The sequence below is a fragment of the Chroicocephalus ridibundus genome, chromosome 15, assembly GCF_963924245.1.
Source record: "Chroicocephalus ridibundus chromosome 15, bChrRid1.1, whole genome shotgun sequence".
In the NCBI taxonomy this organism is placed as follows: Eukaryota; Metazoa; Chordata; class Aves; order Charadriiformes; family Laridae; genus Chroicocephalus; species Chroicocephalus ridibundus.
Genome location: NC_086298.1, coordinates 12723469 through 12745349, shown reverse-complemented (window position 1 = coordinate 12745349; position 21881 = coordinate 12723469). Strand labels below are relative to the sequence as shown.

The 21881-nt window shown below is 42.5% G+C and overlaps 1 protein-coding gene across 5 annotated transcripts in view; it reads left to right on the top strand.

Annotated features, from left to right (window-relative positions):
- NUP214 (nucleoporin 214) overlaps window positions 1–21881 on the top strand; it is a 44979-nt gene that overhangs the window by 12233 nt on the left and 10865 nt on the right. For 3 of the 5 annotated variants that reach the window (XM_063353275.1, XM_063353273.1, XM_063353277.1), the window contains exons 14-30: window positions 707–798; window positions 1393–1482; window positions 1855–2004; window positions 2249–2407; window positions 4593–4696; window positions 5227–5409; window positions 5902–5987; window positions 6090–6173; window positions 6510–6755; window positions 7543–7704; window positions 8675–8783; window positions 12092–12167; window positions 12866–12974; window positions 14230–14335; window positions 16393–16463; window positions 18276–20021; window positions 21535–21608. In XM_063353275.1, coding sequence (XP_063209345.1) covers window positions 707–798; window positions 1393–1482; window positions 1855–2004; window positions 2249–2407; window positions 4593–4696; window positions 5227–5409; window positions 5902–5987; window positions 6090–6173; window positions 6510–6755; window positions 7543–7704; window positions 8675–8783; window positions 12092–12167; window positions 12866–12974; window positions 14230–14335; window positions 16393–16463; window positions 18276–20021; window positions 21535–21608 — 3647 coding nt within the window. The remainder of the gene's footprint in view (window positions 1–706; window positions 799–1392; window positions 1483–1854; window positions 2005–2248; window positions 2408–4592; window positions 4697–5226; window positions 5410–5901; window positions 5988–6089; window positions 6174–6509; window positions 6756–7542; window positions 7705–8674; window positions 8784–12091; window positions 12168–12865; window positions 12975–14229; window positions 14336–16392; window positions 16464–18275; window positions 20022–21534; window positions 21609–21881) is intronic. The other 2 variants (XM_063353276.1, XM_063353274.1) reach the window with 1 other exon arrangement.

Sequence of the window (21881 nt, the reverse complement as noted above, 5' to 3'; positions counted from 1 at the left end):
CATATTGTTGGGAATAACGCATTATAAACAATGTTCTAGAAGTTGTAGGACATAGTGAGCTTCATTTGGCTTATTTCTTCCTTGTTTTTCCTGCTTCTTTTACTGATGCAGTGGACCTCCTGGTTTGCACACCATAATGATGTGATGGACTTGGAAAAACTTTTCAGTTTCAGTACTGTTTGTGCACTTTGTTCCCCAGAGAGTCGTATGTGAACTGAATACATTCAGCTTATGAAATTCATCCAGAAGCTCTGGCATTTTCAGTGCTCTGTAATACAGCTCCGATTATGAATGTTTCTGGGCAGTCACACAAATCGGTACCTTTATCTTGCATCTGGAGTGACTAGAGTTCAAAAAAGTTTAAATTAGATAGCGCACGTTTGTTAGCAGAATAATATTCCATGTCTCAAATGATTATGTGACGGGGAGTCTTGAGGCCCTTCAGGAGTGATACAGCCTGATACTAGAGAGTGACAGTTGTTGCTGTTAGCAGAGAGAAGACATTTGAGAGCGACGGTTATTGGCTTTAGCAGAGAAGATGGATGGGAGTTAAACAGCACCTAAAGAAAGTGTGTTCTTGCACTGGCCCCTATACCACTATTGCATTTGGATGTGCCAGCAGTGATTATGGTTGTGTTTGATCGCAACCTGTTCTCTCAAGCTTTGTGTAAGTTCATAAATTACTGTTCCTCTTTTTAAATTCCAGTGGCACGTCCTGCCCAAAATATGCCTTCAGCTTCTTTACTACAGAAGACAGCCAAAATCACCCCATCTGCAGCAAAGCCAAGCTCTACTCAGGTAATGGGAACTTGAGTGGATTCTTTAAAGGGTGAATGTTTCACATGGCCCATGAATTGCTTAGAATTCAATGGACTGAATGACTGTTCTCAGGTCGAAGAATTAGCTAGATTTTGACATTAAAATAGTAGCAAATCTGTGGGACTAAAACTACGTTCTTTGCCTGTCTTTAGAGAGCTGTGTTTTGATGTATGTTGTCATAATCAGAGATGTAGAAACTAATTCTTCCTGTTGTTATGGAAATGAGGTTTTACAGCTTTCCTAGCTAGTAAGCAATCAAGAGATGCCTTGACTGTGTATTAATAAGAGAGACGCCAAGTTTGCTGGATATTAAAATCAAAGCAGTAATATAGAGGAAGACACAAAAATTTCCTTTGCTTTCATAAAGCTTTAGCCACATATCTCCAGGTAGTTCACAGTCCTTCTTCAAACGTTCACGTACCTGTCTTAGTTTACTGTGGAACCAGTATTTATGCTTATGACAGTTGTCTCCCTGGTGATTGGTCTTAATGGAGTTTCTAACAGCAGGCCTTTTTTGATATTTTAAGTTCGCTGTTGCTAAGGATATATCCTTTTTTTGGGCTTGTTTTTCAGGGCAAATCAGCACTCCCCAGCACAGCTTTAGAGAAACAGGCCCACCAGTGGAAGGATTCGGACCCTGTCATAGCAGGAATCAGAGAGGAGGTGAGATTTTTCAAGCAGTTTTCTTCATTTTAGAAGCTATGAGACAACTGTATAGGTACACAGACACTTATTTTCAATTCACGTATGTTCTGTTGGGGTCTGTCCATGGTTTAGGAATCAGAATTAAAATTTTTCCCAAGATAATCAGCCTGGTTTGTAATTGTTGTTTGTGTGCCTGTTCAGTCACTTTTCATTCACTGTGCTGGAAAAATTGGGTATTCTTTCCTGTTAATGTTCAAGAAAAATTTCCTGCTTTGGCTGCAAAGTGACAGGTGTTTATGGTGTATTAGAAACATTATCCAAGAGCCGAGACATTTGTTGCAGACCCTGCTATGTTTCAGTGGCTGCACTTTCTTCCGCTTGACTTTGTAGATTGCGCATTTTCAAAAGGAGATGGAGGAACTGAAGGCCCGGACTTCCAAAGCCTGTTTTCAGGTTGGTACTCCAGAGGAAATGAAGATGTTGCGAACTGAGTCAGATGATCTTCACACCTTCCTCTTGGAAATTAAAGAGACAACAGAGGTGAGCAGAGTATCTTCAAACTGTTTAGCTCCTCAGCAATGGCTGTTCCTCATCTGATATTCCTACTTAACCTGCTAAAGCTGAACTGATGTAGATGGAACATCTGACTATGCTGCTTTAATGGGGGGATGACATTTGTATTTGTGCTTTCAGGCAGACACTTGCGGAAGCCCCTGTGCTCGAGATGGCAATGAAAAAAATGTTACTTTGAACTTTGTTCCATCTGTTCTATTTCTATTTGCAGTCACTTCACGGAGATATTAGTATTCTGAAGACAACCTTGCTGGAGGGATTTGCAGGGGTAGAAGAGGCTAGAGAACAGAACGAACGGAATCATAGCTCGGGGTATTTACACTTGCTCTATAAGAAACCTTTGGATCCCAAGAGTGAAGCACAGCTTCAGGTATGAAGCGTGTCAGCCAACTTTTAATCTAGAGTTTTAAATAAAATAAAACTGAGGCTTGCATGTGCAGGTGCCCAGCACTTGTGTTCTGCCCTAGGTATTTGCTCTTTTAACATAGTCCAGTAGAAGTGTGATGAGCTTTGTTTTCCATGAATTTGCAAGACATGCTGAAAATCCTCTCCCAAAGCTCCTCTGTGTTGTTGCCATTTGCAGTGATGATTCAAAACCCCTGCTAAAGGGAAGTAGTTCACCTGAGATCCAAGTCTATTCTAAGCTTAGAATGTGACTCTTGACATCCTGTTCCTTCTCAGCCTGTAGTGTTTGTTCAGGGATTTCAGTTAAAAGAATTTTTTTTCCAACACTTTGTAGAAGAGTTCTTGGAATTATTTTTATCTTCAGCAAGTGCCTTATGGAACAATTTGATGATTTATTATGACTTACAGAATTGTGTGGTTAATTTCATGGATGGCGGAGCATAAAGCTAAATGATGTTCTGAAAGCGGGGGCACAAAGGCAAATAACTGGCAGTACATAAAGAGGCTTTCAAAGACATGAAAGAAACTAGGGGTGAAGTGCTCTTTTTGCTACAGCTCTGGTGACGAGAGGGCTATTTAACCCTAAGCAAAATAGAGCAAATGTGCCCTACAAATGATACTTGGTCTTCTGTACACTGATAAGTTCCCCTCAAGAAGTTTGGCTAACAGGCTGAGACATAATTGAATGTTGTCTTTGTTACAGTAGGTATCAAGACTGTGCACACGGTTTCTAGAAATCAGCTGACATGAAGTAACTTCTTTTGGTCTGATCTCTTAATCTTCGCCCGGCTTCTGTAGATTGATTCACAGTCTTAATTGTATGCCTGATTTGATGGCCAGTATGTCTCCATGATATTTCAAGCTTATGTTTGTGACTTCAGAAAGATGATAATCTTGAAATGCTTGTTTCACTGACCTAGAGCGAGGATCGTGAGGAAAGAATAACAGAGTGGGAGAGAAGTGGAAGTGGACTGGAACATAAGGAGAGAGCTTTCAGGTCAACTTTCTGAAAGTTTACAAGACAGCTCTAGTCTGACTCTTAAATTTTGTTCAGTCTATGTCATCCCCGTTCTCCTGAATGAGAAAAGCTCACTTAGTCAACTTCATGGATTAGTTTTCAATGAAATTTTAAAGATCCTGATCCTGAGGCTTTTCTGATGTCCAGCCATATTGATTTGCTCTCCAGAGAGTTGCTGCTGTATAATGCTCTTAGTTGCTGGAGAGAGGAAACCTGTGCTTGGTGTGTAACAGTAAGCCCACAGTAGGACTGGATTTGGTTTCAGGTTGGGTATGACACGTTAGAATTTCATGCTGTATCTTGAAAACAGTTGCAGTGGAATTTTTCCTAATCTGTGTTACTTGAGTGCTTCATCATTGTATTTAAGTGAGCATTCTGTTAACATGAGCTGAAACCAGCTGCAGTTTCCATTTCCATTTTACGAGATTGGAGTTCAAGGTGTGTTCGTGCCATGACAGGCTGGAGGGATGATGATAATGAGACTGAACGCTGGTTTTGTTTAGGGAGCAGGGCTTGTAGCCAGAGGTCTCTGGCTTAGTTATGCCAGTTGTGCAACTATGTGGTCATGGATAAGTCACTTTACTCTCTCTGCTTTTTTTTTTTTCCTACCTATAAAAATGAAGTTAATTCCTTGCCTTAAAGTGGGAGTTGTGAGCATTTGTGAATGCTTTCATAAATCATAGTCTGTGAACGCAGGTCTCCTAGAGCCACGTGAATAGCCTGCAAAGCTTTGATCACCTATAATTGTTAGAAGTTTCAACATTGTAAAATGGGAGCAAATTACTCACTTTCTGGAGATGAGATTTGAAATAAGGTTTGTTTCGTATAATGCCTAATGTTTGTAAAACCCTTTCAGTAAAGACCTGGCAATGTTTTGCAAACATTATGGGAAGTATTGTTTCTACTTGAGAGCTGGGATAAAATGCCCAAGCCAAGCCCTGTGGGTACCCCACTGATTGATAAGTAGATTTTCACTGTGTTGGGTTCTGTTGTGCTGATAAAACTTTCCAGACAGAAATGTGGGAAAGTGCTGCATGGCTTGGACTGAATGAGCCCAAAGTGTCTTCAGCTTCTTCACCCGAGACTGAGCTTTCTGAAGTGAATTAAAAGCTGACTTTACTTTGCATGGTAGGAAATTCGACGCTTGCACCAGTACGTGAAGTTTGCTGTTCAGGATGTGAATGACGTTCTGGATTTGGAGTGGGATCGGCACCTGGAACAGAAGAGAAAGCAGAAGTAAGTAACTGAAATTAGAACACAGAACAACTGAGAGGAGCATGTCAATGAATTGTGCATTAGTCTCTAATCAACAGACAAAAGCCTTTTTCCATTTAACAGTATGATCTTTTTCAAGGGAGTCTAGGAATAAAGCTTGACTAAGACACCTAACGGGAGCCATAGGTTCAGACTATTTGGCTTCATATGTGTTACAAGCTTGTTGCATCTCTGTGTACAGTGTAAATAGTGCTTATAGAAAAACCTGTAAAATAAGCTTTGTAGAAACCAAATGCATCCATTGGTAGTAGCTAGTGAAACCTTTCTAATAAAGAAAACATCTTGAAGTAAATGAATAAACTTGCAGCATATTCAAAGGAGAAGTAAGCATTTGAGATGAACTGAACTGCTTTGGTGTTCAAACCAAACCATGTTTGACCTCACGGAGTTTAAGTAGCTAGAACCGCTAGACTGCTTCGTGTGTGCATGCCTGCTTGTGGCCAGATATATAGAATGGTCCTTATTCCTGTCTCTTGATCTGTCGTCTTAAGGCGTCTGATAGTCCCCGAGCGAGAGACTTTGTTTAACACCCTGGCTAATAACCGGGAAATAATCAATCAGCAGAGAAAGAGACTAAATCAGCTCGTGAACAGCTTGCAGCAGCTCCGACTGTATAATCAGACATCTCAGTGGAGTGTTCCCAGTGATACATCTTCTCTTAGCAGTGCTCAAAGGTATGTGAAACAAAGAGTTCCTAAGTGGTGTTGACACTCCTTCTCTCTTGCCCCCAGCAATGTGCAAGGGTGCATCCTCCAAAGAATGATGTTTTGTGGACGTGGTATTAGGAGAACAGGATGTCCTAGAAATGATGCTAAACTATGCCCGGGTAACACAGAAGCTCATTGCTTATATTCGGTGAAACGCTGTTTGATGTTACTAGAGATTTCCCCTAGAAGTTATGGTTTTTTTATAATAAACAGGATAATAGAGCTGCCAGGCTGAGGTACTGCTGGTTGTCTGTCTGAATACAAGGGAAGAAGTGAATGGCTCTTAGAGTTTCCAAATCAGTTAAAGATGCATGTGTTTAAATAGCACGGTATCTAGAAAAGTCAATTGTTCCTCCAGATAAGCTGAAGGTACTAGTGGCTTCTTTGGCCCCCTTTTTTCCTGATTTGCTTGGTTTCTCACTGCTGATCATGGTTTTTCACTGCTCTGCCTTGTCCTAGTTTTGACAGTGACCTTGAAAGCCTGCGCAATGCCTTGATGAAAACTACCTTGGAATCACATGCCAAACCTCTGCCCAAAGTACCCGGTAATTTATTCTTTCTTCCTGGCATTCACACCATAAATGTGAATTACTTTTTTTGACTTGCAGTTTGATTATAGACTAATAACTCTCTCTCCTGTTTTCCAGCTAAATTATCCCCCGTGAAACAGGCACAGTTGAGGAATTTCCTAGCCAAGAGGAAAACTCCACCAATTAGGTCTACAGCTCCAGGTAAACCTTTACTTACTGTAGAAGTCTAAAATGCTTTCCAGGAGGGTGACTTACCTGCTGTGAAAATCAGTCCTGAAGTTAGCTTTTTGGCTTGTAACTTCTCAGCCCCTACTTCTGATTTCCTGTTCCCCCATCTGCTCTCAGTAAGAATTTCATTCAGTTACTGTCTTGTTGAAGGCTGCCTTTCCTGGCGGTTAAGTCAAATCCTATCGATGCAGGATTAAAACAAGGCAGTAGAAGAGCATCCTAAAACAGAGTGTCTCTGCCTTGGCTGTTAGGCTGGATGGTTCCCTCAACTTAATACACACACACAAGATTTTGTTTCTGTTATTGCAGCAAGTTTGTCCCGATCTGCCTTCTTGTCCACGAGATATTACGAAGATTTGGATGAAGTCAGTTCAACATCCTCAGTTTCCCAGTCACTGGAGAATGAGGATTCACAGGCAGTGGATCAGGAAGAAGAGGCTGCTCCAGTCCAAGTCCCTCGTCATGCTCCTGTGGTCCGTACTCCCTCCATCCAGCCTGGTTTGATGGCTCAGTCTCCGTCCTTTGGGAAACAGCCCCTCTCCCTGGGTACTTTGTGTGAGTTGTTTTTCCAATGTCTCTCTTATTCTGCACGTGTTCTTGTCGGTATCTTTAACCACTTCATCCACTGCCAGTGCTTCAGATCCTGGAGAAATGAGATTGCAGCATGCGGGTTTACACTGCCAAGTTGCCAGAAGCAGTTAGCAGAGTGGTGTTGTGACCTCATGAACTTGAGCTAAAAGTGTTAAAATATCTTGACTCATTGACTGTCGTTTTTGGATAGCCTGTTTCTTTCAGATAGTACTGTGCATAGGTAGCATTGTCTTCCTTTAGTAATTTACCTTAAGTGTATGACGTTACTTCTTAAAATAATGCCCAAAGACCAGTAAACTGAAGTACTACTGCATTTGGTTGGTCTGGCCAAGGTTAAGACTCACCTTCTCACAAGGTCACCTAACTCACAAGGTTAGACCTGTCTTCTGAGCCCAGTGAGTCACAGTAAGAACTATATTTGCATACACTCAGTTTTCCTTGTGTGAGAGAGGGATTTTTTTAATCTCTGTAGCCAGAGAGAAAAATAAGGTGTCAGCAGAAGCGTCTGTAACAGCAAACTGAAAGTCATCTAATGCATTGAAATGACAGCTATTGAGACTTACTTGCTAAATTCATTGGGATATACAGAAACTGCCAGGGACAGATTGTGTTGATTGTTTAAAAGGCCTGCGTGTCAGTCTTGTCAGAAGGAAGCCGTGTACTTAGGGGAACTAGTTCAGCAAAGGCTTTCAAGTCTCCCTGATTTGTAGAGATCCAGTGGTCTGTAGTATTTTTTTCATTTGTTTTTTAGCGCCTGCACCTTCAAGCAGAATCATACCGCAAGGGGCTGACAGTACAATGCTTGCAACAAAGACTGTGAAACATGGGGCCCCTGCTCCCTCTGTCACTGTTCCAGCACCACAAGCAGCTGCTGCTGCAGCTCTGCGGAGGCAGATGGCTAACCAGTCCCCAGGTAAAAGGATGGCTAATTGCCCAAGTGACCTCTGAGCAGTTGAATGTGACTTTCACAGGAATTTAGTGCTCTCAAAGGAGAAGATCATCAAACAAAATGTGACGCCGATCTGTATTTGTTGCACCTCTGAGCTATCCAGTGTTTCGTTGTCTTCCTTTTTCCTGTAAGCTACTAGTGCAAAATGTCTGAGAAATTCCCACCTCAGGTTTCTTTGTGCCCCTCTCATCTCTGTAGTGGCAGAAATGTCAATACCTCTTAGGAGATCCTGGCATGGCAATTGATCTGTGTGCAGGAAACTGCTGGAGAGCAGAGAAAGGCTGTCACTAGCCGTTGTTAATAACTCTTCGTTATTAGCTATGCAATTAAAGATCTGAAGTGTAAAACAATTTTAATATTGAAATGTTAAAGGTGAACTGTTGAGTTAAGCCTTAGATTGGCTTGTAGAGAAGGTTTTGAGTTGACAGGAGAAAGGTTCCCCAATTTAAGCTTTTCTTGCTTGGTTTTAGACGTTTCTTGGTGCTTCCCCAGTACTGCAGTGTCAGTGCAGAAAAGAAACAAAATTCAGTTACTGGTACAGAAATTGGATTAGTTTATTTCCCTAGCTTAAAGAGAGCATAAGTGCAGAAAGTGGACTGCTGAATTCTGGCAGAGGCCGGGGTGTAACTAGGAAGGTTGTTTCCGTTAACCTAAGATGTTACAATGTGGGTAAGGGAAAGTTTGTAAGAACGGTTAGATTTGGTCAGCTAACAATGAAAAATGTACCAGCTATATAGAAAGCTATCCATGTGTTTGTTGTCCTTATTGAAGGCTAGGATGCCAAACATTTTGGGCCAGTTACACCACATACCTTCTAGAAATTTGGGTGGATTTCTTCTGGAGTTATGCATAGGCACCATATTGAATAAAATGCTTAATATGGAGATCATCTATACCTCTTTTTTTTTTTTTCCCCTTTTTTTTTTTCTTAAAGCTGTAAGCACCTCCTTGACTGAATCAACTCTGAAGAATGTTCCTCAGGTGGTGAATGTGCGAGAACTCAAGACTGGTGCGTTGACCCCAGCTGTCTCTGCAGTAATAGGGTGAGTGGATGCTCCCCTTCTTTCTGGTAGCCTTCAGGAGCACTTGCAATAGAGCACATCTGCCGATGGGGAGCAGTAGGAGTATTTTACATAGTCCGACTACGTAAGACCTGAAGTGGATGCATTTAGAGAAGAGTATTAGGTTTGTGCAGTGAAAGGAAGAAATATTTTCTTTCCAGGTCATTCAAGGATTTGCTAATGGCTTGTCCTGAACAAACGATGAGATCCGTATTAACCTCTTTCTCCATTAGTGTGTGAAATGCATTTTAGTGCATCCTTTCCTTTTGGGATCCAGTGGTTTTACTGCTGATATGTACTTTGGATCTGGTATCTCTCCAGTCACTACCTCTGTTCTGCCTCTTTCCGTGAGGGAAGTGCACCCCTCTGCCGCTGAGTGTGGTCTGTGGCCTTGAGCTGTCCAGATGTTGTTCCTTCTATTTTGTCATCCGTTACAGAGAAGACCTTCTCTGGAGTTATGCCTCTTCTGTCTGTTCCCAGATTAGGGTGGGAGAACTGTGCTCTGGCTTTTCTGGAAACTTGTCTCAAATTTTTTGACATCAGAATTTTGACTGAAGGGTTGGGTGTCAGTAGGATCCAGTCACTTTGGAATAATACAGAGCTGCGAGGCTGTCTTCCTTATGAGTAAATTATGAATGTTATCTTCTGGTATTTAACCTTGAATGTGTTAACATTTCTTGTGAATTAGCTGTAACGCTCGGCTTTCCTACTTCTCTGCCTCCTACAAACAGCCAGCTCAGCTCATTCCAGAGATCTCTGTCTTATCACCAGGCTCTGTCACCAGCCAGAGAACTAGTCCTTTCCCTGTCATCGTAACAACCTTGAAACTGTCTTTGCTCGATGTTCCTACCGTTGCTGAAGACCAAGATAACGCATGGCCATTTCTGGGCTGGGGAGGCAAGGTCACTACTGAAAAGTGAGCAAAGTTGGGCTTACTGCATAAAGCAGGATAAACTCGCCACATACCTCTGATCATAAGTCCACGTGGAGTTACAAATGCTTTATCCATATGACCAGGGGCTATATGTGCAGCTCCTGGAACGATTTCTGTTGTTGCATCCCTTCTGTTTTTCGTAGATGTGTGTATACTTTTCACTGTCGAAGAAAAAAGGTAAAATTCCTTTGCAGCTTTTCAAAAAGGGAACAGCGTCTTACGGTGGTGGTACTCAGCTGCTGACCTTGAAAATTACATCATGGTTTCTTCTGCGTTTTAATTGGGAAACAGTTTGGGAGCTTTTTACTACTTTATTTTCTCCTAAAAGTGATAAACTGAGGTGGGGAAAAGGCAGTGCTACATCCTTTGAAAGTAATATTTGCAAACAGCTCTGCTTGGGAAATTTTGCTAAAAGCAGTGTTACGACTGGGAAGAGTTCTCCACCCTTTGTTTCATCAAAATTGTGTTTGAAAAAAATAGAGTACTGTCTGTACACAGACAAGGACATGAGTGAGCAATACATATCCGAGATTGGTTTTCACTTGAACTGTAGTTAAAGACCTGTCTTACTTTCACATCGTTTCAGACTGGCAGTATTGATTGATCTCTCTAATTTATAGAGCACCATCTAGTCTGAGATCTTGAAGGCTTTTTACAGTCTTATTTTATAACTGACCTCGTAAAAGTGTACTCTCTAAAAATTCTACCCAAATGAACCTGTGCCTGCCAGTCGGATTCAGCACTAAAATAAAGGGCATTCACCCAGCAAAGTTAATTCGTCAGTTTTTGCTACTTCAGACATCCTGCCTCTCTTTTGCTGCCACAGCACACACTCTTCGGGTTGTTAAGCAGTAATGATTTTTCAGTTGTTACCAGTTGTTCAATGGCCTGTAGCTAGGTGTGTTGGTGGTCCCAGTCCAGTTACTCGTACGTGGTTTTCGGTGCAAAAAAACCCCTCTCTCCATAGTTGAAATCAAACCCAGCATTTTCAAAGCCTTGTCCGAGAAGCTGTGGGTCAAGTTAATCTTAGACTTTTCTGGGAAAGAGGTCCTACCCTATCATGAATTTCACAGATTTTTCCATTGTTTTCTTCTTTGTTCAGTGTTTGTATGAGTCTGAATTTTACAGCTGCACCTTCCCAACATGAACTCTTTCCAGTGCGAATCTGAAGTTTTCCTTGTTTGCTTTACTTTTGCTCTGGGCAGAGGGCAAATCCAGGCCATGCAACATAGCGAGAGCGCACATTGCTGGAAGGAAGGACTTAACTAGTAACGCAAAGCTGTTCAAGGCATAAAACTCTATCCAAGACCAAATGGCTGTACAGAATTACTGTTTCATGCACGTGTCCCCTTCCTTTGGAATATAGTAGGACATTTCTGTGAGTTGGGCTGTAGCTGACCAAATAGTAAATACAGTTAGAGATTCTTTACGCTTTAGGAGATATACAACTTTTGATGCCCAGGTTTAGTTGCTGCCTGGGATTTGCAGCCTCAGCCCTTTCTATAGTGTAGAGATTGCTTATTGCTTTAGGGAACTACCTGGCCTGAGTCAAGATGGAAAGAGCCTGCTAGGGTAAGAGAAAGCTGGCCTTTGGCACCAAGAGAATGCTATCCGTGTTGATTTTAAGCTTCTGAAAGCTTCTAGTATTGGCCATTTAAACTGCGGAACCTGGTGAGCTACAGACTTGAGGAGATGCTAAAACTGAATGGCCATTCCCAAGTTAGATTTGGTGTGTTAATGGCCCGCAGCCTGTAAGTAGGAAGCTTCACCCCAGAAGTAGCTGCTTTTCTGCAGCAATTGTCTGTGGGCTCTGATGGACAATTTATTTCGTGGTGAAAATTCCCAAGCCTATAATGTAGAATATAGTTTAATTTTATTGGTTCTTGCCATGACTGTGTTAATGTTTATACATGAAGTGCTTCCTCCCATCCCCCAGCTTTGTCTCCTTGCTCAGCATTTCTGAGAGTTGCATGTACTTGTCTGGCTCCACACTATAAAGGAAGCTTCTTAAATTTGTTATCCACTAGGCATAAAATTGTAATCCCTTTACCTGCTGATTTTTCGTCAACTCCCTGTAAAATAGAAAGGCCGGACTCTCTTCAGAGACAAGAGTGTGTGAAGAAGACTTGATCGTTTAAGTCTAGAGCTTTAAACACATTTGCAGACTTCCTTTGTTAAATGTGGCTGATTCATTTAAGAGGTTTATTCCCTAATCAGATTTGTTCGTTTGGAGTTGTGTGTGGAATCTTTAATAGCGGTGGTTGTTCAAGATTTCTGGAAGCTGTGTTTTTGAGGGGTGAGGAAGTCCTCTTTTAGGCTAGTCATTCATTGTAACCTTTCAATTTTTCCTTTTAAGATCATCTGTACCTCACTCTGCAGCCCAGGCAGTCCACCAAGTTTTGGCAGCTGTTGCTACAAATCAAGCTAAACAGGTATCTTGATGTAGAACCCTTTCCCTGTGGAATGCTGTGCCAGGGCATGCTCAGCACAGTTTGGGGGTATAATTGTTGGTGAACAGGTCATCTGAAAATATCTTTTCACAGCTTGCCCTGCGTTCTTGGCAAACCATTTATTTATCTGTGACCTCCACGGTGTGATGCCAGGCATATCTTTGTTATGTCTTGCATTTTCTTTCTTTCGAAGATTTGCAGCTTTCTAACGGCCACAGCCTTGCAGCTGTAAGGGTTGCAACTAGCAACAAAGGAAACTGTGTTACGTAGATAAACCTAAATTTCACCAAAAAGAAAACTCCTGGGCAATCAAGGGAGAGAGTAGTTTACCTATCCTGTTATTCTACTGAAAATATTTCTTCTTGGTCAACAAGGTGCTAGGTTTTCTGTCCACACATCAAAAAAACATGCAGCACACTCTGTCCCCCGGGATCATTGAGCTGTTGCCCACGAGGCTTACCAGCCTCTGCAAGAGACGTTGAAAAAGTTGAGTATTGACCCTTTATTTAAGTGCCAAGACATAACGTGCCCAAGACTGAAGGGCACTTCTAAGTGCTTTGACCACCTTTCTGTAGTTTGCTCTTAAGTCATTGCATGACTTTCATCATACCAGACCAGGGTCAGAAGGACCTTTGTTAACGGACAGACTGCACTGACCTGAAGTGGTGTTGTGTTTTTAGACACCTCTAACAAGCTCGCTTAAGGGACAGACTCCACCTTCCTCTGTGTGTGCACCCTGTCCTGTGGCATCTACATCTGGTCCAACGTCATCTGGCAACAAAGTCTCGGGTAAGTTGTCTTTAGTGGAGATGGAAATAAGGCCTGGATGTCTCTTGCCACCTGTCGGGGTGCACGATCCAGAAAACGAAGACACTGAGGAAAAAAGATCTGCCTCAACCAAGAGGCTGCTGTGCCAGTCTTGAGGGAGAGAATTTGAAAAACCAAAGCACAGAAGAGCAAGAGAGTGGTTTTGTACACAGCCCTGTGTTTTGTCTCTGTGCCTGCATCTAGAATTCAGTGATACAATTCCTCATTCAAAGTGGATTTGGAATGTATAACACTTAACAAGAAATGTTGAAAGTCCATCTACCAAAGGCTTCTGTGGTTTGACAGCAAATCAAGAGCAGATGTCTTTGCTATTTTGTTTTTTAAACATGAAAAGTTGTTGCATTTGTGCAGGAAAGTGATTACGTCCTGAAGTAACAGGAATAGTTTTTCCATACATTAATGTCTGACTGAAGTATTTCCGTACTGTAGGCTGCAGCACCGTAGCAGTACCTGAACTAACTTGAAATGAGCTAATTCAGGTACTGGGTCTGTTGAGCACTGGGCGCTGTGACTAATTTCAAAGCCAGTTCAGATACTGTGGTCTGTTGCGCACAGCTTAGAAGCCTCTGAGGAAAGGAATGCTCAGTTTACATCATTTGGTGCAAATGGAGTAAGAGTAAACTCCTAGGGGAGGAAGGAATTGATTTTTAATGTGTACTAGATAATAATGCTTGCATCGGACACGGTTTTGTAAGCCTCTTGCATAAATGTCTGAAATCCATCTCTGTTGGTCTTCTGCCTTTAATCCATGGATGTAGGTTGTGTCTTAGCCAGGGGTAAGAAGCAGTAAAAATAGCTAGGAATCATGTTTGACTTGGCAAATGCTTCTTAAATTTTGGTTTATTGAAAATGTCAGCTCCTGAATTTGATAGCTCTTCCTTTTTTATTTGAAATGTGTTTTGATACATTGAGGAGAGGATTTACCAAGGATTTAATTTTTATTGTTTAATTTTTATTGTCAAGGTGATGACACCTATCTTTGCTCTAATCTGCTATATGTTTTGCCTTAAGTCTTTGAAATAATTCATGTGTTCTCTGGTGTTGTAGCAGGAATGTTTCTGGGTACAAATATAAGACTTCGTATAAGTGGCAAAGAGGCTTTGTTTCCAATGGATAAAATCGCAGACTGTGTGTGCAAACTATTCCTTCCTCTTCTGATAGTTGGATGACAAGGTGCTTTTTTCGTTTTTGTAATGCTTGTTCTTGTAACTTACAGGACAAGGGACAGTGAAGACAGTTACAGCTGTGACATCCTCTACAGTGACATCAGTACAAACAACAACTGCGCAGCTTAACAAAGCATTCTCGTTTTCTTCTGTGGGGTCTGTATGAACGTTAACATTTCTTTGTAGTTGATGTTAAATACGAGTATCAGCTGTTACAGCCAGTGTTACCTACAAGCTGCATAATACTGTAAAATGGCACCTGCAAATGTTAGATTGGGAGGGCAGGGCTTGCACCAGAGTTCTTGGAAGACCACCTTGTTGTGGAAGCCTACCTGAGTGAGGTCTGGAGGTCTGTGAGAATTTGACGCAGTATCGTGTTGCTTTGAGATTTTTCAGTCTGTGACTAATCAAGAGTAAGTAATGACTGGTTGTCTTTTGGGTTTGTCTGTAGTGGCCTGTTGAACAAACCGTACACTGTGTGTACCGGTATTTCTCATCAGGTGATGATCTGAGATTAGGGCAGTATGACTGTAGTTAAAGCACCCAGTTAGGGTCTGATGCACTGGGTTCACTGGCTGTCCTTGAGCGCACATCACCACTTGTCATAAGAGTCAGAGAAGAACATTTATGCTGTGTCTTGTATGTTGGGGTTAAGGAAGAGGAAACAGAGGCAGACCATAGCTAGTTTAAAACTTGTTCTTTACTTAGGGAACAAAGAGCAGTAGCAGGAAAATCATCCCTAGCAAGTTGCGCAGAGGCGTGTGTGAATGAACTTTGGCTTTACAACAGCAGTAAAGAGGTTGAACACTGGAAGCTGCTGCTCCCAGAGAAGAAGAATGAACCCGAACACGGTCATATTAACACTTGTCACCTCTGAGGATGGATTCCCAAGAGAATGGTGTTGGGTTTTCTGGGCATACATAGGTGTTTCAAATGCTGGCAGGGGTTTGAGAGGCAGAAGTGCTGTAATCTCTGATTAGGACTTGAAATTTGTGCTGATGGTCAAACTCAGCAAATCAGTTATTTATTTTAGTACAACAGAACAAATTCCGTGCTTTGGCTTGAAATGTAGTCTGTTCGTGAAGGTGACAAGAGAGTCCCAGTGCAATCTGGGGATTTCTGTTGCATAACAGTAACACAAAGCAAGGAGCGTGTTGTGAACGTATAGTTACTCTGAAATCTCTCTTATGGAGTGGTGTTGGTTTGTTTGTTTTCAGGGATGACAAATATTTCTTTGATCATATCTTATGTTTGGGGGACAGGGACAACTCCTTAGACTGTTTGAAATTCTGCATGTTTACCTATGTAATACTCAAGTGAATTTTTCTTTATGAAGTGGGTAACATTAAGTATTTCATACTTCCAAATGGCTGCTTTCTTTCAGTCTTAACCATTTCTCTGCAAGTTTGTCAAGTAGATGTTACCCCAACGCCTTGTGCTCTTGAAAGTGCTAAAATAGGCCTTTTGAGAGATGGAAATACAGATTCAAAAAGCGAACAAACCCTGCCTTTGTCCCAGGCTGCAGTGCCTCAGTCTGTAAACCGTATGCTAAATACAGTGCCGTTGTCAGTGATGTCCTAGTTGCACGGCCTGACTTCTATATCAGCAGCTGGTCTTTGAGAATCAGAGAAAGCTTAAAAAGCCTCAGGGAATTAAGGTTTCTGGAGGACCCCAGTGCTCATTATGAAAGATCTCAGTATTTTTGCAAGACCAAATATTTTTAGTGTGAAATAGTCGTGGAAACTTTTGATTTCTGTCTTGCTATGAGTGGTAGTATCCCGTTATTCCCTTCTGCACATGCGTTGTCTCTTAGCTCTTTTAGATAAACTCTAGTTGCTGCTGTGGCTTCTGCTCTTGCTAGTCTGCCGAAAGCTATCGGCATTTGGTGCATGGTGTTCAGCTGCTGAGCTGGATGGGGAAGAAATATACCGCAGAAAGGAGAGAACATGGGAGGATGAGGGGTGGTCAAAAGAACGTCAACTCTGACTCTCTTTAACTTTCTAGAAGCCTTGTCAGAAGGGAAACAAATGGAGCCCAGTCTGCGTGCATGCTTCTCTCTGCCTGTTCAGTTGTTGGAGAAGCTGTTCTTGGGCCTGACTTTGTGCAAGTCTGTACTGGAAATCTGAGCCTCAAAGTTGTGTTAATCATGGGGTTGGAAGTTTCAACGCTTTGAGCAAAGTGTCATTCTTTCCTTTTCTCCTCTTTCCTCCTAGGTCTGGATTTAATTTTGGTGTCACATCAGCTGCTTCCTTACCAACGCTGTCCGGCCTTGCTTCCTCACAAGGTCAGTTTGGCAGAGCATGCAAACATCTCTTCCCTGCTAAGAGAACGCTTACTCTTCCTAATTCCTGTGGTTCTTGTTTTTTGTTGCCATTCTATTATTAAAAGTCTAGTAGCTGCAATAACTTTATATATGTATGGTGGATTATGCCCTGTAATGCACAGAAATCTAGGCCACCTGCCTTTCAATTAAGAGCAAGCAAAACATTTGCTGCCAAGAACATCTAGGAGGGTACTAGTTTACGAAAAGGGTAACATCTGTAGTCATTTCCTCTGCTGCCTTTAATCTGTAGATTTAAAGTTGCCGAGGTGGTCTGACACAGAAAGCTGTCATTAAATGGAATGAGCATTTAGTAATGGGAGGGGAATGCTTGGGATGGCTTTGCGCTGCTTCTAAAACGGAGTTGACAATATATAGGCTGCCTTTCTGTTTCATAGGTAGACCACATTTGCCCAGTCTGCAAAAGGGGGACTGATACATTTGCTTTATAATATTCTTCAAGTGTTATCCTTCCAGTTTTAGTCTTGCAAAAGAGGTTGTATGGTGAGAAACTATTTCCAATGTTACTGATTGCTCTAATCAAAGATACCACCTCTTCTTAAAAATCTTGGCTTGCTTATGTCCTTAGGCCGTTGCAGCCACAGCAATGCTACTAGTACTCTGTTGACATTAAGCAGAGAGAACTAACTTGGCTTAAAACTTGAAGATTCAGTTAACGTAAAAGCTTAGGTAAATAACACTGATTAAGGGAGGCGTGGGAGGCGCAGGAGATGGACTTGTGAACCACAGCATTGTGGGAGGGCAGTTACCTCGTGCCGCTCCATGAAACGGTAGGAGTACCTTTGCCTCTGTTAGCTGGTGATGGAAGAAAAAAAGAAGGAATTTCAGTGCCTCTGGAGGAAACAAATGCTATGTTATTCAGTGTCAGTTGCTAATATACTTAAATATACTTAATATACTTAACAGGGTAAAACACAAGGATAATACCAGCTGTGCTAAGAAGCTTTTGCTCTTTGTTATTTGATCTCCATGCAGATTTCCTGTACTTTGTCCAAATCAACCCATAGTCCAAATACCAATGCAGGGTTTTCAAGTCAGAATTCGTGTGTGCTTGGTGCTCAGAAATGAAATGACAGCATATCAAATAAGTGAGACTGGACTGGTTTTACAACTTCAGCAGTTTCACGCTGTTGGACAGCAGTATATCCTACGAGTGGAGCTGCTTTGGTACTTACACTTGAGAGCTTGTCTCTAGTCTTTCAAAGCTGAAAACAGGCTGCATAGAAACTGGTTGGTGGTCAAGTAGTTGAATTTGTGAGGAAAGATTTGATTCTGCAGAAGACTTTCCAAGTGCCGGAAAGTATTTTTATGACTCAAACTCTGTTCTGAGCCATTGATTTAAACAGAGTTCTGTAGTGAATGTCAGGAATTGTTTAGCTGAACCAAGTAAGAAGGGGTGAAAATGGTATTAACAGCAAATGGCTTGTATTAACCATCAAATTGTTGAAAAAGAGATCGGAGACAAAGGCTGAAATTGTCTGCACTCAAAGAGAAGGGTGGTTAAGTGGAGGCTATGACATGAAAGTTTTTGTCACTGCAGCCTTGTCCATAAAGGCTTCAGATGTCACTGTTGTCTCCTGAATGCACATGGAAGTGGCAGTTACCTGATGGTCAGAGGCTTTACAAGTTTGAGGCGAGAGCGCTGTCTAACAATCTGTGAAACACTAAAGCATGCTATTATTGTAAGAATGATAAATGAGCTTTGCATACTCAATTTGTAACTTAATCCGTAACTTCTGTCTCTCTCCCTGACAGCCCCTGCTAAAGAGTCCACCCAGACGGATACATTTTCGCTTGCTGGGGGTTCCAAATTTGCAGTAGTCCCCGAAAGCTCCTTTGCTTTTGGGTCCCTCAGGCCAGCAAGTGCTCCAGGTGCCTCAGCAGATGGCACCCAGTCAAACAAACCTGCTGCAACAACATCTTCTGCTCCCTCCACAGCCTCTGGCAAGTTGGACTTTCCTCCATCTAAACCAGATCACTTGTTTCAGAGCAATCTAGCCGGGGAAACTCTTGGGAGCTTCTCAGGACTACGGGTTGGTCAAGCAGATGATAGTGCCAAGACCACCACTAAAGCACCATCTACCAGTGTTGCAGGAGCACAGTCAACCAAAGTATCTACAATACCCGCTGGGTTTACTTTTGGTGCTCCCCTGTCACTAGGAAAGGCTGGAGAAGCTGCTTCAACGTCAGTCACGTCGGCTGGCACAGCATCCCCGTCCACCAGCACTAGTGCCACAGGCAGTCTGTTTGGCAATGTGCAGATAACCAACACAGGGTCTTCTGGGGTATTTAATCTTGGAGCCTCTAGTGGCAATAAACCCACCTTCTCATTTGGTGTTCAGCAAGCAAGTAGTATGAGCACGTCCACCTCTACCCCTTCTACTCTCTCTGCTTCAACGTCCCTCTCATTTGGAAGTTTCTTAAGCTCATCACAAACTGCTGTCCCTGCTGCAACTTCTAATAAGGTTGCAGGGGATGCCAAATTACCGACTGGGTCAGAAAAGCCGTCTGAAAATGAAGCTGTAGCAGCTGGCTCTTCACCTCCAGTGACGCAGTCACCACAGCCACAGATACAGCTTTCAGAGTCCATTAAAGAACCAGCTTTACCCCAGGCCACAGCCGGGGACACCGTCTCTGCGGGCTCTGTCACCACATCGGCAGCACCTCCCCCTGATGCCGTTGCTACTCCTGCCTCCACAAGTGATTTGAAGGCACCGGTGCCTCCTGCTGTCTCTGCATCTGCCCCACCAGATCAGAATGTCTCAGCGACAACCTCTACAACAAATATTGCCTCTCCTGCAGAAGCCACAAGTGCGTTGGTTGCTACCTCTGATGTCACTACGTGCGTTCAGAGCCCAGCTGTTGGGGCCTCTGTGTTTGCCCCCACTTCTGCAGGCTCCTCGGTGTTCTCTCAGCCTCCGACTTCCAGCTCTTCTGGCTCAGCATTTAGCCAGCCTGCTGGTGATACAGCTGCCACTCCTTCCACACCACCTGTTTTTGGACAACTACCAGCAGGTACCACAGCATCCTCTCCATTTGGGCAACTCACCACCAGTACCTTGTCCACTACCACCGCTACCACGCAGGCTGCCAGCTCAGGTTTTGGTACTTCTGCCTTCGGCACCACCACTACCGGGGGCTTTGGTCAGCCAGCCTTTGGACAAGCACCGACCTTTGGGCAACCAGCGAGCAGTTCTTCAAGTGGTTTTACCTTTAGCCAGTCCGGGTTTGGGACAATGCCAGCCTTTGGCCAGCCAGCAGCTTCCACAGCAGCCTCGAGCAGTGGCAGTGTTTTTGGAGCATCGGCTAGCACCAACAACGCCAGCTCCTTTTCCTTTGGACAGCCATCTGCCAGCACTGGAGGTGGGTTGTTTGGACAAAGCAGCCCTCCAGTCTTTGGGCAGAGCACCGGCTTTGGGCAGGCGGGATCCGTCTTTGGTAGCGCTGCCGCCGTTACTACTACAACATCATCTGCTGGGTTCAGCTTCTGCCAAGCTTCAGGTGAGAACAAACTGCAGGGAGATGTGATTTCCCAGTGGTGCCGTCTGGCTGAAGTACAAAGAGCAGTATATCCCTGGGGAAAATGCCTTTTTTTTTTTTTTTTTTTTTTTTTTTCCCTCCCTATGGCACTTGATGGGTTTTGGTTTGGTTTTTTTGGGTGTTTTTTTTTTTCCCCACCATTAGTAAGAATAGGAACTGCAGTGTGTGTGAAGGAGAGCTAATGTTGGAGACCAAAGAAGCTTTTGCTCTGCTTCGCTATTCATCAGTAGGCCTCTGAATGTAGCCTTTGCAATCCAATCTTGCGTTCATTTTATACTTACAAGTGTACCTTGACTTAATTTTGAAGTATGTATTGTCCTGCCTATTGTACAATAAGTGGGTTGGATTCAGCATAGTGTAAAAGATCTTAAACTACTGTGTTGGTGTAAATTGTCGCACTGAAGTGGCAAGGCAGCTCTGAGACCTTAATCAAGGCAATGAATACAGATGCAGCACGTCCTTCAGCGGGCTGCACTGAGTACGTGCAAGAGTGGATGTATAGCCAGGTGTAGTACCGTATCATCTGGGATGGCAAAAAAATGTTAAGCCCTCAAAGGGATGAGTTACTAAGGAACTAATCTGTTAAATCCGCTTTTGCATTTGGAAACATCTCAAAATTAAATACAGCAGTAACATGACCATCAGCTACCTGTCTGTACGGTTAAATTGAATACTTGCACAGACCAAACCTTGTCAGTCTCCTTTTGTTCTCTGCATCGCTACAATATATTGTTGGGTTTTTTCCAAAGCTTTCTCTTTATAATCTTCAGAGAGCTCCCAGGGAAAAGTGAAAAGTACATAGTAATAATAGAGGACATGTATTTCCAAGGAAGAAAAACTAATTAGGCTCGTTTAATTAAAAATGATGGCACTGTAGGCAAACTGCTTGCTCATTTTAACTACAGTAACAGAGAACAGTTAAATTGGGGGAAGTGAACTCTGCTTGAGAAAGGTGTTCCTAATTATAGAAATGCAAGTTTTATTACAAAATGCACATTTAAGCGAACTGGGAAATGGAATGGGGAGTTCTTTTTTTAATCAAAACATTTCATTATCTATAACAGGAATCTTTAGGTAACAAAGCTCAGATCCTCCCTGCACAAGGGAAATCAGAATGCTACAGTGCTTGTTCATGACTTGCAGCATTATTATAGCAATGTTAGCAGAAATACAATTCTTTACATTGTTAGCAACAATCCCACAGGTGAAAAGGCCTTTTATTTTCTATTTGGTTTTTTAGTTGGCCAAAGAGAAAAGGAGAATGACTTTCAAATAAACTTCAATGGAATTTATTATTTGTTTGCTGGCATATACTTTAAATTTGTCCAACCTAAACATACTTGGTAACATCATTTGTATTCCAGTTTTGGCATGTGAGACCTGTCCTTTCCCTGTTCTGGACTGGTGTCACCTCCCTTAATTGTCTTATACCCTAGTAATAGTTCTGGTGGTTTATTTTCCCATCTTTTCTTAGCAGGTTTTGGTTCTAGTAACACAGGCTCTGTGTTTGGGCAAGCAGCTAATACTGGAGGGACTGTCTTTGGTCAGGTAAGTATTTATTGCTTTTGTGGAAACAAGGGACTGTAATGTATAGAGAAGTTGTTCAGGGTTCCCTACCTATTTCTGATATATTAAGAAAAAAAAAAAAGATTCAATTTGATGCACTCAGTAGAAAGTGTCCCAGTCTGTACCGAAGATATTTGCTATTGTAGTGGGCACCAAAGCAGCATCTGTGTGAATGTTTTCCAAGGGATATGGAGAGACAAATGTTTTATCATGTGCAAGATAATGTAGAAATGCGGTAAGTCACCTGCCTTTGTT